Source organism: Eublepharis macularius, chromosome 13 (genome assembly GCF_028583425.1).
Source record: "Eublepharis macularius isolate TG4126 chromosome 13, MPM_Emac_v1.0, whole genome shotgun sequence".
Taxonomy (NCBI): domain Eukaryota; kingdom Metazoa; phylum Chordata; class Lepidosauria; order Squamata; family Eublepharidae; genus Eublepharis; species Eublepharis macularius.
Window position 1 is genome coordinate 58,246,249 of NC_072802.1, and position 13,984 is coordinate 58,260,232.

Here is a 13,984-nt window from a genome sequence, read left to right on the forward strand (position 1 = left end):
AACTGAATCTTTTTGGAGTGCACACCCCTAATGGTTTCTGTTCCAACACTAATAACAATGGGGAGGTCCGGGAAATCTTCTTTACCCCTTCCCAGGTCCAGCATCACTACTGAGGGAGGCATGGAACACCCATCAGCCCTGCCAAAGAAACTGATCAACAGGATATGGTCCCCCCCACCCCAGCTAGGTTGCTTATTTGGCTCTTGCAGCTGGAAGGATTGGTGGTTTATCTTCCCATCTTTCCTGCCATAGTGGCTGCACAGATTGGCTGGCAGCACTGGCGCAGGAGACTCCAAGCTTCCCTTGGCAGTGCCACTGGCCAGTTGGTTATTAAAGCAGGGAGGCTGTGCGCTTCTCTGTGGCCCCTACTGTGATGAGCAGTAGCTTGGTGTAGAAAGCAAACTCGAAGCCCACTCCCTGCTGGCCAGGTAACTGGGGGACAGGAGTAGGATTCCAAAACTTGCTGGACTTGCCGCCTTCTCCAAGCCCAGACTGCTTGATAAGCTGACTGGCAGTGGCAGGATGGGAGTGGGTGGGATGGAGTAAAGTGTTTTAAGTGACTAATTTTGTCCATAATTTGTACACTACGATATGTATGATAATACTCAATTGAAAAGATCAATGTTTTCAATATGATACATTTCAAGGTAGTCCCATCTGATCCCCCTATTTACATTTAGATTTAGACCTCCCCAACTTGGGTTACGTAAGGGTCAGTAAACTAAATACTTGTAACATCTGTTCAGAACATTCACAGTCTTGCCTCGGTTAAAAATGAGAAATAGAGGTGAATGTCATGAACGTACAGATGACTCTTTACCCCAAACCTTAGGATGACCTCTCCCGGTGGTTTCATGTAGATACTTAAAACAACATGGGGGCATTGTGGAACCAATCTGCTGATAAGAACAGAGTGGACTTGTCAGTGTTTGATGCCTGCAGCTGCTAACTTGTTCAGAAGGATACCATGACTGATAGTATTGAAAGCCACCAAGAAGTTCAACTTAATCCACAAGTTTCCAGTCCCCACTCCCGCCGATGGTCGTCAGTCAAAGTGACCATGGCAATTACAGTTCCAAATCGAGATCAGAAGCTGGATTGAAATGGATCTTGATAATTGATTTATTCAGGAAAGCCTGGAATTTCACAGCCACTACTTGCCTCAAAAGGGATACTTGTGTTCTATCAATAATTGTGCAGATTATCTGGGTCTGTAGGGAGGGTTTCTAAGAAAGGAAGCCCTGGTATCTGCATGTTCAAGAGCAAGAACTGTTCACTCTTCTAAAAAAGCATCTTTTATTCCTTGTAACCAGCTAACTTGTTTTCTTCAGCTTCCTCTAATTACTAAAGATTGGCCAAGGGTTCAGCATTAATATCCGTAGGTTGCACCCTGTCTAGCAACTTGTCCACCCTGTGAAGCCACAGTTACTGAAGTTTATCCCCATTACTGTGAGTAGTCTGAGCTCTGTTAACATCCTGACCAGCTGAAAGTGTGGTGTCCCAAGTCTTGGTGGATACAGTCAATTTTATCCACAACCTGCCTTGCCAATAAAATACGTTACAGTGATCTTTAGTATTTTCCAAGCAAATTTATCAGGGGCCTGATGAAACTATCTACATACAAGTTGGAATAGCCCTGCTGGTCATATCCTCGTATATGTAGTGGCAACAAAAAAGTGTTGCCACCAAACAAAATGTTTTCTCGTCTGTCTTCCATATTCTGCATAAATATTCTGCCACTTATGTTCTTGTATGCCCAGTTACTTTATAGATCTCAACTTCTTAGTAACTAAGGAGCCGAACAGACTCTGTTCCCAACTGTCCTTTGCCTACTGTCAACCACCTTGGTCATCTCTGTATTCCAAAGACTGATGGGGGTTTCAGTTGAAGCGCTAGTCCTGTCTGTAGGAAACTCCCCAAGGGATTTTGTTAAAATCCACTAGCCTTGTGTCTTTGCAGAAGTTGTTTTTGAAAATATAAAACATACAAGGTAATGGTCAATCCAACAGTGGAATATTAATTATTTCTCCTGCTACTGAACTATATAACCTGACATCGGAACAAAAAACATTACGATGTGCAACATGTGTGGAAACAAAGTGATCTGGGATAGCCATTTGATTCTAAATTGCACCAGTTATGTGTGGATGCTTAAAACCCAAGAATTAAAAACATTGGGACCCCACCGTGTAATCTGAGGTCATTTTTAGTAGTTCAGGCAAGAAGAGCGAGATAATATATCAGCAGGATCACTGCTCTACTGGATTTCTGGCACCATTTATGTTGTCTCCACATTAGAGTTTTGCATGACAAACCGCAGTTAGAGGACCATTTCAGCCCTGTAGGCTACAGCTACTTCCCATCCCAAATGACTGATACTGCACTAACAAACTTGGCAGTCACTGCTGGGATAGATCAAGCTCCTCTCCACTCAACACTGCCAGCACTACCACCACGTCATCCACCACCAGATCTTGGTGGATGACACGTGACTTGAATTAAAATTGAGAGTATTATTTTGTAATGTGCACGGGAAGCATGATGATCTGGGACAGCCATCTAGGTCTGAGCTGTTCTAGCTTTCATCCAGGATCAAAATTTGGATACTTTCCCATGAACACACTTGGTGTTCAGCAACACCTCTTCAGACTTGGTGGCTCACATACAATGTTAGACACGTTTAAATATACAAATTGTTCTTAACAGCAGGATCTTTGTACCAGAACTTAGTTCAGTACGAATGTTGTAGATAGTTACTTTGGTTGTTGTTAAGTCTTGGTTTAATTTGTTCAAATTGTAATAGCACCTTTAAATTTTATGTTGTATGTATTCTCTTTCGTAAAGCACAAATAAAAAGTTAATTAAAAAAAAGACTTGGTGGCTTACCAACATGGTTATTAGGAATTTATCTAGTAAGAAATTACTACACAGTTTGGCAGAATACACAGAATACTTAGGATACTTAGCCATGGGCTTCCTCTGCCTTATATCTGGAAGTACTTTTTCCTCTCGATCAACACAGCTTTTGTTACGGAAGGCTGTCAGAGGGGAACTACAACATGCATTTTTATTGCATACTTGTCAGTATTTTATTACACTATTTTTGTAAACTTATAGTTGGCAGTATCTTGTGTAGCATTAGTTATATGGGAGACGATAATGCTTGAACGCATTACTTGCTGGGTTCTTTGTGGAAGAATGAGGGGCACAAAAGAGGCTATGTAGAAATTAGTTGACCTGGTAAAATTAAAAGCTTTCAGGCACAAGTACTCCCTTATGTCAGACTTGCCAATAAGTATGAAAGCTGTACAGGCCTGTAAAGAAGCTTACCTTGGTATAATGTATTAGGGGGAGGGGGGGTTGAATGAGTGGTCTGGAAGTTCGCCCGGAATAATTGCTCTCTGCAGATGTCAAATAAGCCTGCTCTAGAAGAGTGTTCTTGTATGCGGTTTGGGTAGAAATATTGGTGTTGTCTCCCTCTCTTTCTCTCCCCGCACCCAGGAGTGTTAGCAGGGCTGCCTCCAGTCACTGGAGATGAAAGACAGCCTCCATTGCTATATTTGGGGATGAAGGTTGGCTTCATTCTCATCACTTACTGTGCGCTCTTTCTGGTTTTATAAGTTTATTGGTGATGCTTGAAAATCCACTAATTTGACAGGCTTTAGAATAATAGGCACCATATCCCTTTCCTATGTACTTTTTCTCTATAGCTAAGGGTACTTCATCCTTTACATTTTGCTAACACAAATGCAATCTTAGGTATGGAAGAAAATATGCACAGCTGTGGAGTCAGAACATTGGCCCATCTAGCTCTGTGTTGTATATTGTGACTAGTGGTGACTAGTCCTTTCCATCTCTTGAGCACCTTTAGCTGGAGGTGCTGACTGAATCTAGGACCTTTTGACATGCAAAACATGTACTCCATTGCTCCTTCTCTAAAATAATACAGGCACTTATTTTTCCAATTACACCTTCCCTCCTGATACAAAGTGTCCATGTGGCATGGATTCTTTGAGCCTCAAAGACACCCTCCAGCCGTGATGTGACAAAGGGACCTTCCATTGCCTACCCACCTCCATACTTTTCTCTGTTGGAGCTGGAGGATAGGAAGTGACTGGCCACTGGAAGATGCTTTTGGGTTAACTTCATGTGCACACAAATGAATTTCTGTAGATTACCAGCTTGTGGAAGAACACAATCATCCTACATAATGACTCCTGGTGTTTGAGTAGAAAACAAGCTGCACTTGCTTTGTGTCTTCAGCTGGCACATGATCTTCTTACTCTCTGGTTCTGTAGCTTGCTTTTCTCTTTTGCCATATGCTACAAATACTTCCTGACAGATCCACTTAATTGAGGGAGATCTACTTTTTGAGGCTGTTCCCTCCCCCAGCATATTATTCTCCTTTTTCTTTCAAGTATTTGTGTGTAGACACTCTGTCTTAGTAATACAGGGATTGGTTTTACATAAGCCGATGGGTATCTTTCATTGTAATCTTGCTATTGTTAGTCTTTGTGATTAGATATGTATGCTTTTAGAGGACTTAATTGCTTATATGCTTTTCCCCCTTTGTTGCAGGTTTTGACTGTTTCTTCTGTGGCGTCTGTGTGGAAAGTGCCACACACACTCCTGAACAACAACGGCTTTTGCTTGTATCTTCCAGTGTTTCTTTTGTCAGCGAGTTCAGCAAAGTTGTAATTCAAGTGCCAGCCCTGATCAGAGTGAGGAACCAGCAACAGAGATGGTAAAAATGACAAAATCCAAAACGTTCCAGGCTTACCTGCCAAACTGTCATCGAACTTACAGCTGTATCCACTGCAGAGCCCATCTAGCCAATCATGATGAACTGATTTCCAAGGCAAGTGATCTTAGGCCCCATGATCACGTGGTCCCGCTACGCATTTATAATCTGTTGTTGTTCCTTAACAAACTGCAAAGGTTCACCCAAGCCAGTATGTTGTGAGAGTTCTACTAGAAATGCAGTTGACTAATATGCTTGTGTACATTGCATTTATTTATTTATATCCCTCTTTTCTCCCCAGTGGGGACCAGAAGCATTGAACATTGTTCTCTCCTCCTCCATTTTCTCACAACAACCCTGTGAGATAGGTTAGGCTGAGAGAATGTGACTGTCCCGAGGTCACCCAGCAAGCTTCCACTGTAGAGGGGGGATCTGAATGAGAGTCTCCTAGGATCCTAGTCCAACACTCTATCCACTATGCCAAGCCAGTTAACAATTTTTATAAGGTATTTCCAGGCTGTGTCTTTTATTTTAGACTAGATGTTTCTCTGTGAGATATGTCTCATGCTGTTAAGATCAAGTATGGTTGTAAGGGTTGTGGTCACATCCAGTAATGTGGCTTATTCCTGCTGGCATCGTATAGGATTTTGCAAAAATTAGTGGCTTGCATCTTCTAGGAATATACATTAATACCGATGCAACTAGCCTGTTCCAGAAACACACATTTGAATAGTTTTTTGTTCCATTCTTTATTCTTACCCACTCTTTAAATGATTTGGGGTAGTAACGTTAAATGGAGCCTTGTTCTGTAGATATGAAGGACCCCCTTTTCTGGTAAGAGCTTGAGAAAAGGAGCTTTGTTTTGCCCCTTGAATGTGAAGGTGTGTATTTCCCTGCATAGTCTCTTTAAACCTCATGAAGGAAAAATTCTTCATATAAACCAGAATTTCCTTCGCAGAAGTGAAGTCTACCACGACTACAGTGTGTGTGTGTGTGTGTGTGTGTGTGTGTACACTTTCTAAAGACGATACTTTTGTTAATAGCAATTAAGTAGCTTATTTTGCTATATTACTTTCTCACACTATGAATTTTAAACATGCAAAGTACAGATATTCTAGAAAAGAGCTATAAACATTCCTTATTGCCTTATCAGCCCACTGTCTCTTCATCCTACGCCAGTTAGAAACCTGCTCTGTTCTGTAAACCATGCTAATATTTTGTAACCCCTTTTTGTTTCCAAAACAGTATTGTCTCATTCTCAGGTAAAAGAGTTCAGATTTTGAATAAACAATCTACCAAACATGAAAAGTGTCCAACATCTACTTTCTTGTATTGTTGCAAGTTTAGTACACTGGTTGATCACCTGACGCATACATTTTGCGAGACTGGGTCATGTAAATTCAAAATAATCTGGTAATTAAAAGTTGGGCTTAACTGGGCTAATTAATATAGTTAGGTAATTATAGTTTTCAGCTTTAATTATGAATGTCACTTTCCAGTTTCCCCAGTCTGAAATGTTCACGAGTCAGTGATGTAATGAGAGTTGAACACAACAGTAATTTAAAGATGTAAAGCATTGAGTATCTGTCTCAGAACAAACAGTGCCAGTGCAAACAGTTCAGTCACAGTTGTTTAAAATAAACTCAAACATTTTTAGGTTTGCAAGTTACACATAGGGATATATATGTGAATCGCTCATTATTTAAAATGTGGGAGGTCAGATTTCTAGTACACGTGGTAACCCATCCACTCAAATGCTTGTCCCAAATTTCACTTTCTCCCAGCTGTGCCTCTGAGGTGGATTTCTTAGTCTCTTAAAACATTTTATGACCAACCTTTAAATAGCAGTAGCACGCTAGGTAAGCTTCAGAAGAGAGAGTTTTGGTAACATGCTCAATCACATACCTTATGTCACTGGAAACAAGATCACTGTTGCATGCAGATTAATTATGAAGAGGAAATGTGGCTGCCTGAGAATCTTGGATTCAGTCTTAACTGGTGGTGGTGGTTCCCTTCCCCCTTTCCCCCGGGCTATTTTCCTAGCATGTGTAGTATGCCAGACCTACATTTCACAGTATCTTTGAGTACATGCACAGTTTGAATTGGTTGTATTTGGGGCAGGATTTGTGGAGCAGTGCTGTTTTACCTCTTTGATTATATGGGATGGAGTGTAAGAAATGTTTAGACCTCTTAAATAATGGAATAGTGTAAAGCACAGATGCTGTTTCTCAAAGAAATTTTTCAAAAAGTTTTTTTGGGGGGGGAGGCTAGACTGTGGGTATAAGTTGCAGGTCCATCCCACCAGTCTTTTTCACCTGTGCTACACATTAAGTATATTACTGCATGCTGGCTTCTGTAGATGGGATAATTCAAGTGAAAAAATCCCTGCTTGCCTATGAAGGATAACATTAGATAAGAATATATTGTTGTGAATCTTTGTGGTAGCGTGTGGGAATTAAATGTAAACAAATTAATGTTGAAATCGAGCGGCTTCATGGAACACAACCACATTCTGCAGTCATTTCTAAATGCGTATGTATTCCACTTCCTGTTTGAGGTTTTTGTTTCCATTTGGCCTATTAGTCAGTAAGCACTAGTGATGAATCTCACTAATATATCTCCAGGGAATATAGAAATACGCTTTGGTAGAATTCTTTGCAGATTATGATGTGGTTTTCAACATGTAATCAAGAATCCCGACTTCTACTGTATGTGTTTGTATAGTGCTGATCATGTGCTGAGAGAATGCAGACTATATAAATTCTGTTAGCTGAGGGTAAAGGCACATGGGATGGAAGAGTAGGATGCAAGAGAAGAAACAGGACCAGAAAAAGTAGTAAAAATGGACTTGCTGGACCAAGATCTATTTAGTTCAGCGACATTTTTCCAACAGCAGCTACCCCGATACCTTGGACGCTTCACAAGGAAGGCATGATGGTTTGTGGCCAGTATCTGATACTTAGAGGTACATGGTTTCTGGAAGCAGAGATGACATTCAGTTTGTCTAGTCCTTCTCCAAAAGCTATTTATGGTAGAGAGTGACCCTTGTAGGACTTAAAACCTACCACTGTTGCATGTGTCTTGGGTACTCACAGCACTATGTTCTAACTTGTAGAAGTCCAGCATGCTTTTCATTGTGCCGCAAAGCACCCTGTATGAGAGGTGTAGCTTCCCCTCCAGATGATAGGAAGGTCTAGGAAGTGAACTTCAGAACTTAGTATGTGGGGGCTTAGTTGTTATTTGGCAGACCTCTCCAAAAGAGGCTTTGCTGGTATAGTAAATGCTTATATGTATAGGACCACTTTTCTTTTTTTCTCAACCTCAATCAGCAATACAGAGGTAAGAGTTACGGCCTAACTTAACAGGGTTTGTGGTAAGGACTGTGTCTCAGAGGTAGAGCATCTGCTTTGCATACAGCCAGTCCTGGGTTTGGTCTCCAGTTCGGTGGATTGGATCAGGTAGCAGTGATGTGAAAGACGCCTGAGAGCTTGGAGAGTCACTGCTTGTCTGAGGAGATAATACTGACATTAACAGACCAGTAGTCTGGTCTGAGTAGTATAAGGCGGCTTCGTATCTACAGGATAGTGTACACGAAGCTTTACATTTGTGTGTGTGCGCGCGCACGCATGCGCGTGTGTGTACACACACCAGTTGCTCCCATGGAGAAAGTTTCATTCCACGTGTATTTCCACATACATGCAGGAGTATTCCTCCCAGTAGCATCATCTTACAGGCTTGTGCAGAGTCAGCATGCCCCATATTGGTGCCTGGGTAGGTGTCAGGCTAAACATGCCTAGCTAGTTTTCAAGGGGTAGCACCTCAGTTTGATACAAAGTTTCCCTTTTTCTAAATGTTTATAACCTGCCCTTCAGAAAAGAGAACTTTTTCAGGTAGCTTAGAATAAATTTTGAAAACAAAATAAAATTATGTATAATTACTGTAACCATCACTAAAACACAGTAACAATAAACAAAAGCCAACATAAAATCAGAATTGGATTCAGTATAAACATTCTGCAAAGAAGGACAGTCCTAAGATACATTCTAAAATCCTTAAAGGAAGAAGACTGATGTGTACAGTAGGGGAGCAAATTCTAGTGCTTTGGTGCTACCGCTGAAAGAGCCCCGTTTCAAGTGCCTGCTTACCAAACGTCTGACAATGGGACAGAGTATAGGGCCTCTCCAGCTAGCCTAAGCATACAGGTAGTTTCATGCGGGAGAAAGCATGCACCCTTGAGGTACCCTGACCCCAACTTATTCAGGATTTAAAAGGCCAAAATCATAACTTTGAATTGGGCCTGGAAGGAGATGAAATTGAATTGAAACTTGTGGAATGTGCTTGTAATAACAACATTCGACTGATACACCACCCTTCAGGACAACTTAATGTCCACTTAGAGCAGTTTACAAAGTATGTTATTATCGCCACAACAATCACCCTGTGAGGTGGGCAGGGCTGAAAGAGCTCTGGAAGAGCTGTGACTGACCCAAGGTTACCGAGCTGGCTTCAAGCAGAGGAGTGGGGAATCAAACCCAGTTCTCCAGATTAGAGTCTTGCTCTTAATCACTGCGCCAAACAGCAATGAACCCTTGTCAGCCAGCAAATGTGCAACAATTTACGTTTCCCAAAACTCCAAAGGCAGCAGCAGGTGGAACACATTATAAGTGTTTTGTGTAAAAGGATCTTTAGCTTTTCATTGTTGAAGGAGTCTAATGGGGAAACTTCAAGACTAAGCTAAAGCGTATTCCAGTTTTTATGAATGGGTGGTATCTATGTTTTGGTGTTCCTTTGACATTTAGCTATGGCACATTTCAAAAAGACTCACGAATCTTTTTGCAACATAGTATCTATTATTTAACAGTGTTACACGTATAAAGTCCAACTGTGCTTGAAATAAAACAAATTCCTCTAGGAACAGGAATCTCACGTGGTTCAGAAAAAATATCTTTAATGTTGAATGTTATCATTCAAATAACCTGAATGATCAACTGGGTCATAATTTTTCCTGCATAATGTCAATAAATAACCTTGCTTGAGATTTCTACTTAGTCTACACAAATTGGTCATTCAAACTGCTCTAGATCACTGCCCCCCCATATATTATAGAAATTTTATTGGTTTATAAACTCTATTTATGAAAGAAAATAAAACACAGCCTCCTCCTTAAAACAGCTATATAGAATAAAATTCACATGAAAGGTTTAACTGAATAGAAACACCTGAACGCATATGCAGCTGCTTTATACTGACCAAATCATTGCCCCATCAAGGTTAGTATTGTCTACTCAGACTGGCAGCATCTCTCCAGGGTCTTGGACAGAGGTCCTTCACATCACCTACTGCCTGGTCCTTTTAAATGAAGATGCTGGGGATTGAACTGGAGCCTTCTGTTTGTAAAGCAGAAGGGGATCCACTGAACCACAGCTCCTTCCCTAAACTGCCTGGTCATCTTTAACATTCACCAAAATTTCTCTTTTTTAAAAAAAAAAAAAGCACTGAGTTTGGGAAATCAATCTTTCTGGTTCAGAGAGCTTCCCATCTGTCTGTAAGCTTTTCTAAACCAAAATAAGCATAAATTTTGTACATTTAGGTGCCAGCAAAATTTTCCAGGAGGGAAAGTATGGAGATGAGGACACTTCAACGATAGGGGCAGATCATGTGCTCGTAAATTCATTCCTCTAATAATAAGTGTGTTGTATATTTAGGCAGCGCTTAAGAGGTTGCAGAGTAGAAGTGCGCCTAGAAGTCACGGTCTTCAGCAGCCCAGGTGCTGGGTGTGATGCCTGATTTTTAGGTACTAGTTGGTATAGAGCCTCTAGAATAGTACACCTTTATAACAGAAGGAAAATATTTTTAAGAAGCCAAAAGAAAATTTATTAAAGATGACTGTTGAAAAACTTTGTTCAACTATGTTTAGCTTTCTTTCCACCAAGGTCCATTAAAATCAATATAATTTTATAGTTCTTTGAAAGCTGTGTTTTGATCACCTGCCCTTGATCCTATCTGATAAGCTCAGACATTCCTTGATATGCTCAGTCTCTGAGGACCAGGGGTCATTTTGTAGAAAAAGAGCTGGAGGAACTCATTAGCATAACTCATTAGCATATTCCACGCCCCTTGCCATCGCCAGAATTATGTTATTAGCATAACTGATTTGCATATGCCACACCCCCTGACATCACCTATCCTGGCTGTTTTGGACCCAATCCTGGCCATTCAGGGCTGAAATTGGGACCAAAAAGGGGCTGAAAATGGCGGAAAAGGGGCCCAAAATAGTCAGGATTGGGCTGCTGCTGAGTGGGAGAGTGATCCACCACCCATCAGAGGCCTGATCTGGGCTGTTTCGGCCCCAGTCCAGGCTGAAACGGGCCCAAAATGGCCGAGAGTCAGGTGGGCAGGGCCACCTGACATGTGACCTCTTTGGGGAACTGTCAGAACTGCGTTCCTGTGCATTCCCCCTCGAAATGAGCCCTGTTGAGGACTAATTTTATAATGTTGAAGTCTTGGCTGGGCAGTGATATTGACTAACAAGATTTAATGAGAGATTTTTATCAGCTTAAAAAATCAATTTATGGCTTCACAACTAGTTGGAGGGAAAGAAACCAGAATTTTTCCTTAATAATTTATTGGAGATTATTTTCCCACTTAGGTTATGCTGTTACAAAACTCGGAAGCCTGTTAATCTCTGCCTAAGTAACCTTTGTGGCAAATCTCTTCTTTGCTGATTAAATTTCTGTCTTCATGTAATAGTTAAAGAAAGGATACTATTAGGAAAGCTGTCAATATGATTGTGACACAAATAGAGGAACTGTGGCTAGTATCTGCTGAACAGAGAAAAGGTCCCAGTTTCAACCTTCGGCCTCGCTTGTTTAAAAGGTCAGGAAGTGAGTTATGTAAAAGACCTCTATCTGAGACCCTGGGGAACTGCTGCCAGTTTGACTAGCCAATATTTACCTTGATGGACCAATGGTCTGTACATTGAATTATTCATTTGATTCTGAATCTAAACACACTTTCCTGATAGTGTTCATGGGGAAGAATGGGGATAGATTTCCCCTCCCAGTCCCAATCCTTGGTGCATGTGTGTGCATGCTCTCTTAAGAGACTGTAGGCTTGCTTGCCTGAACGCACTGATCTAACTGTAAACTTAGGAAATGTTTTGCTTTAAACATATAACTTGTTGACCCCTGTACTGCCTTTGACATATGACTGCCATCTTCAGGTTAGCAGGAATAAGGGAATCTTCGTGATTTTTCTTTGGGTTTCTGATTTACCAGATGTGCTTTTCCAGTACCACTCCATCTAACTCACCTTTCTTGGTTTTGAGGCTTTTGGTATGTTTGCGTATCTGTACCTCTCTCTCTAATTCTTTTAATATTCTAAGTTTTAAAAAATTATGTTGTATTAGTTTTTGTATTGTTTATCATCTTCCATGGCTTCCCCATGTTGAAGACACTTAGATCATCATCCTCAAGGAACTGATGCTGCTAAGCAAGTGGTGACTTTCTCCCAAAGACTCAGTTTTGAAAGGAACTTCTCAGCACCATTGATGTAGTTCCATTGCAGCTCACTCAAGGTGTCTCTTGAATAAAAGTCATTGCGTCAAAAGTTCCCCAGGGCAAATGCAATTAAAATTCTTCCTCCCAATACGGTCGTCTCATCCAGTGCCTGCTGAGACTCCACAATACTGCCTGCTTAGCTGACGCTGCATGTGGAGCAGGTTGCACTTCCAACCATATCGAGGTTTTCGATATGGAGCCCTACCCTCAGCTGAGTCAGACCGCAGGCCTACTTCAACCAGCACTAATTGACGGTGCTCTCCAGTTACCAGGAATGGGTATTTCCCAGTGCCTGCCAGGGACAACCCTCTTCATGCAAAGTGTGTGCTCCATCACAGAGCTGTGCTTCCCACTGAGCCTGGACCCTGGGATTCCAAGCTTGATTGAAAACAGAGTGTTATAGTATAAATCCCTCACTCTCAAAATCCATAATTCTCTGTTCCCCACAGAGTGCTTCAGGATTACAGCTCTGTAAATGCTATTTCTGTCTGCTGCTTGCAACGTGTTGAGAGTATTTTGGTTGGAGGCAAGCAAGCAAGAAAATGATTGCATTCATGTTCCAGAACTAGTATGTGCTTGTGCTATATCTGTGTTTAGAGCTGTTAAGACCTTGATATGAGAACTGGGGAATTGTCAGGAAATTACAACTCATTATAATTAGGTTAAGATTATAGAATCCTACATCGCACTGAGAGGCAGCTGCTTATTTTCAGACCACTAAGAGGCATGCCTGTTAAAATGGCAAGAAATATTAAGGATATGAACAGGCAACATATTCTCAGATTAGTTTATAAAACTTCTTTCCATAAATATCTGGAGTTCTTTTTCCCTATTGCATCAGCACATATCCAGAGTTCAAAACTGCATTGGTAAGATCAGACTCCTTAAACCAAACCCAAACTTATATGACTTTGTGGTATCTTGAGTTACAATCTTTTGATACCTTTTTGACTATTTAACAGTAAGACTCTGTTCAGAAAGAGTGGTGTGGATCCAGCCACTCTGTTCAGAAAAGTTTGAAGCGTGTGGAATCTTCTTCCAATTTAAGCGGGTCTTCCATTGGAGGCTGGGTTCATCTGTGTGGCTGGGTTCATCTGTGTGGCAAACTGTGTTTATGAATTTTGAAGGAGCTTCAGATTTTTTGGCACAATGCCTGATCTCTTACTCTCCCTTCCTCTTGTTGCACATGACAAGATAGTTATGCTTTCACAGCAAGCCATAATTCACCATTACATCTGAACTGGCAAACCATTTTTGGTTTCCCTGCAAACCAGGATGCCAAGTAGTTGTCCCATGTTTGGAATCCCGGTTTGCAAAGTAAGCATGCGGACCAGAAAGCAGTGATTTTCACCACGGCTTGCCATGGAAGCAAAAGTAATTGGTTTTCTCATGATATGGAGCAGAAGTGTGAGTGAACCTGAAAGTTCTTAAAGGTTTACTCATATAGGGTTGAACCCAGTCAAAAATATCAATACATGCAGGGGAGGATATTCTCCCCTGCTGTTGCAGCCTTCTCACTCCCCCTTCATCTGGAGTTTCCCCATCCCCTAGGAGAAGGAATTCAGGGGGCATTTTTGGTTGCTTTGGAGGAGAAGGGATTTGGGGAAGTCGCTCTTTGAACAGAATTTAGATGGGATCCAACCTATAGTGGCCAAGCTAATACATCTGAACTGAGCCTGAATGT

The 13,984-nt window shown here is 41.3% G+C and overlaps 1 protein-coding gene across 1 annotated transcript in view; it reads left to right on the forward strand.

Moving 5' to 3' along the window:
* Window positions 1–13,984, forward strand: part of YPEL1 (yippee like 1) — a 40,089-nt gene that overhangs the window by 13,919 nt on the left and 12,186 nt on the right. Inside the window, exon 2 of the mRNA XM_054996812.1 lies at window positions 4,579–4,858. Within this exon, the coding sequence (XP_054852787.1) occupies window positions 4,742–4,858 (117 nt within the window). The 5' untranslated portion in view covers window positions 4,579–4,741. The remainder of the gene's footprint in view (window positions 1–4,578; window positions 4,859–13,984) is intronic.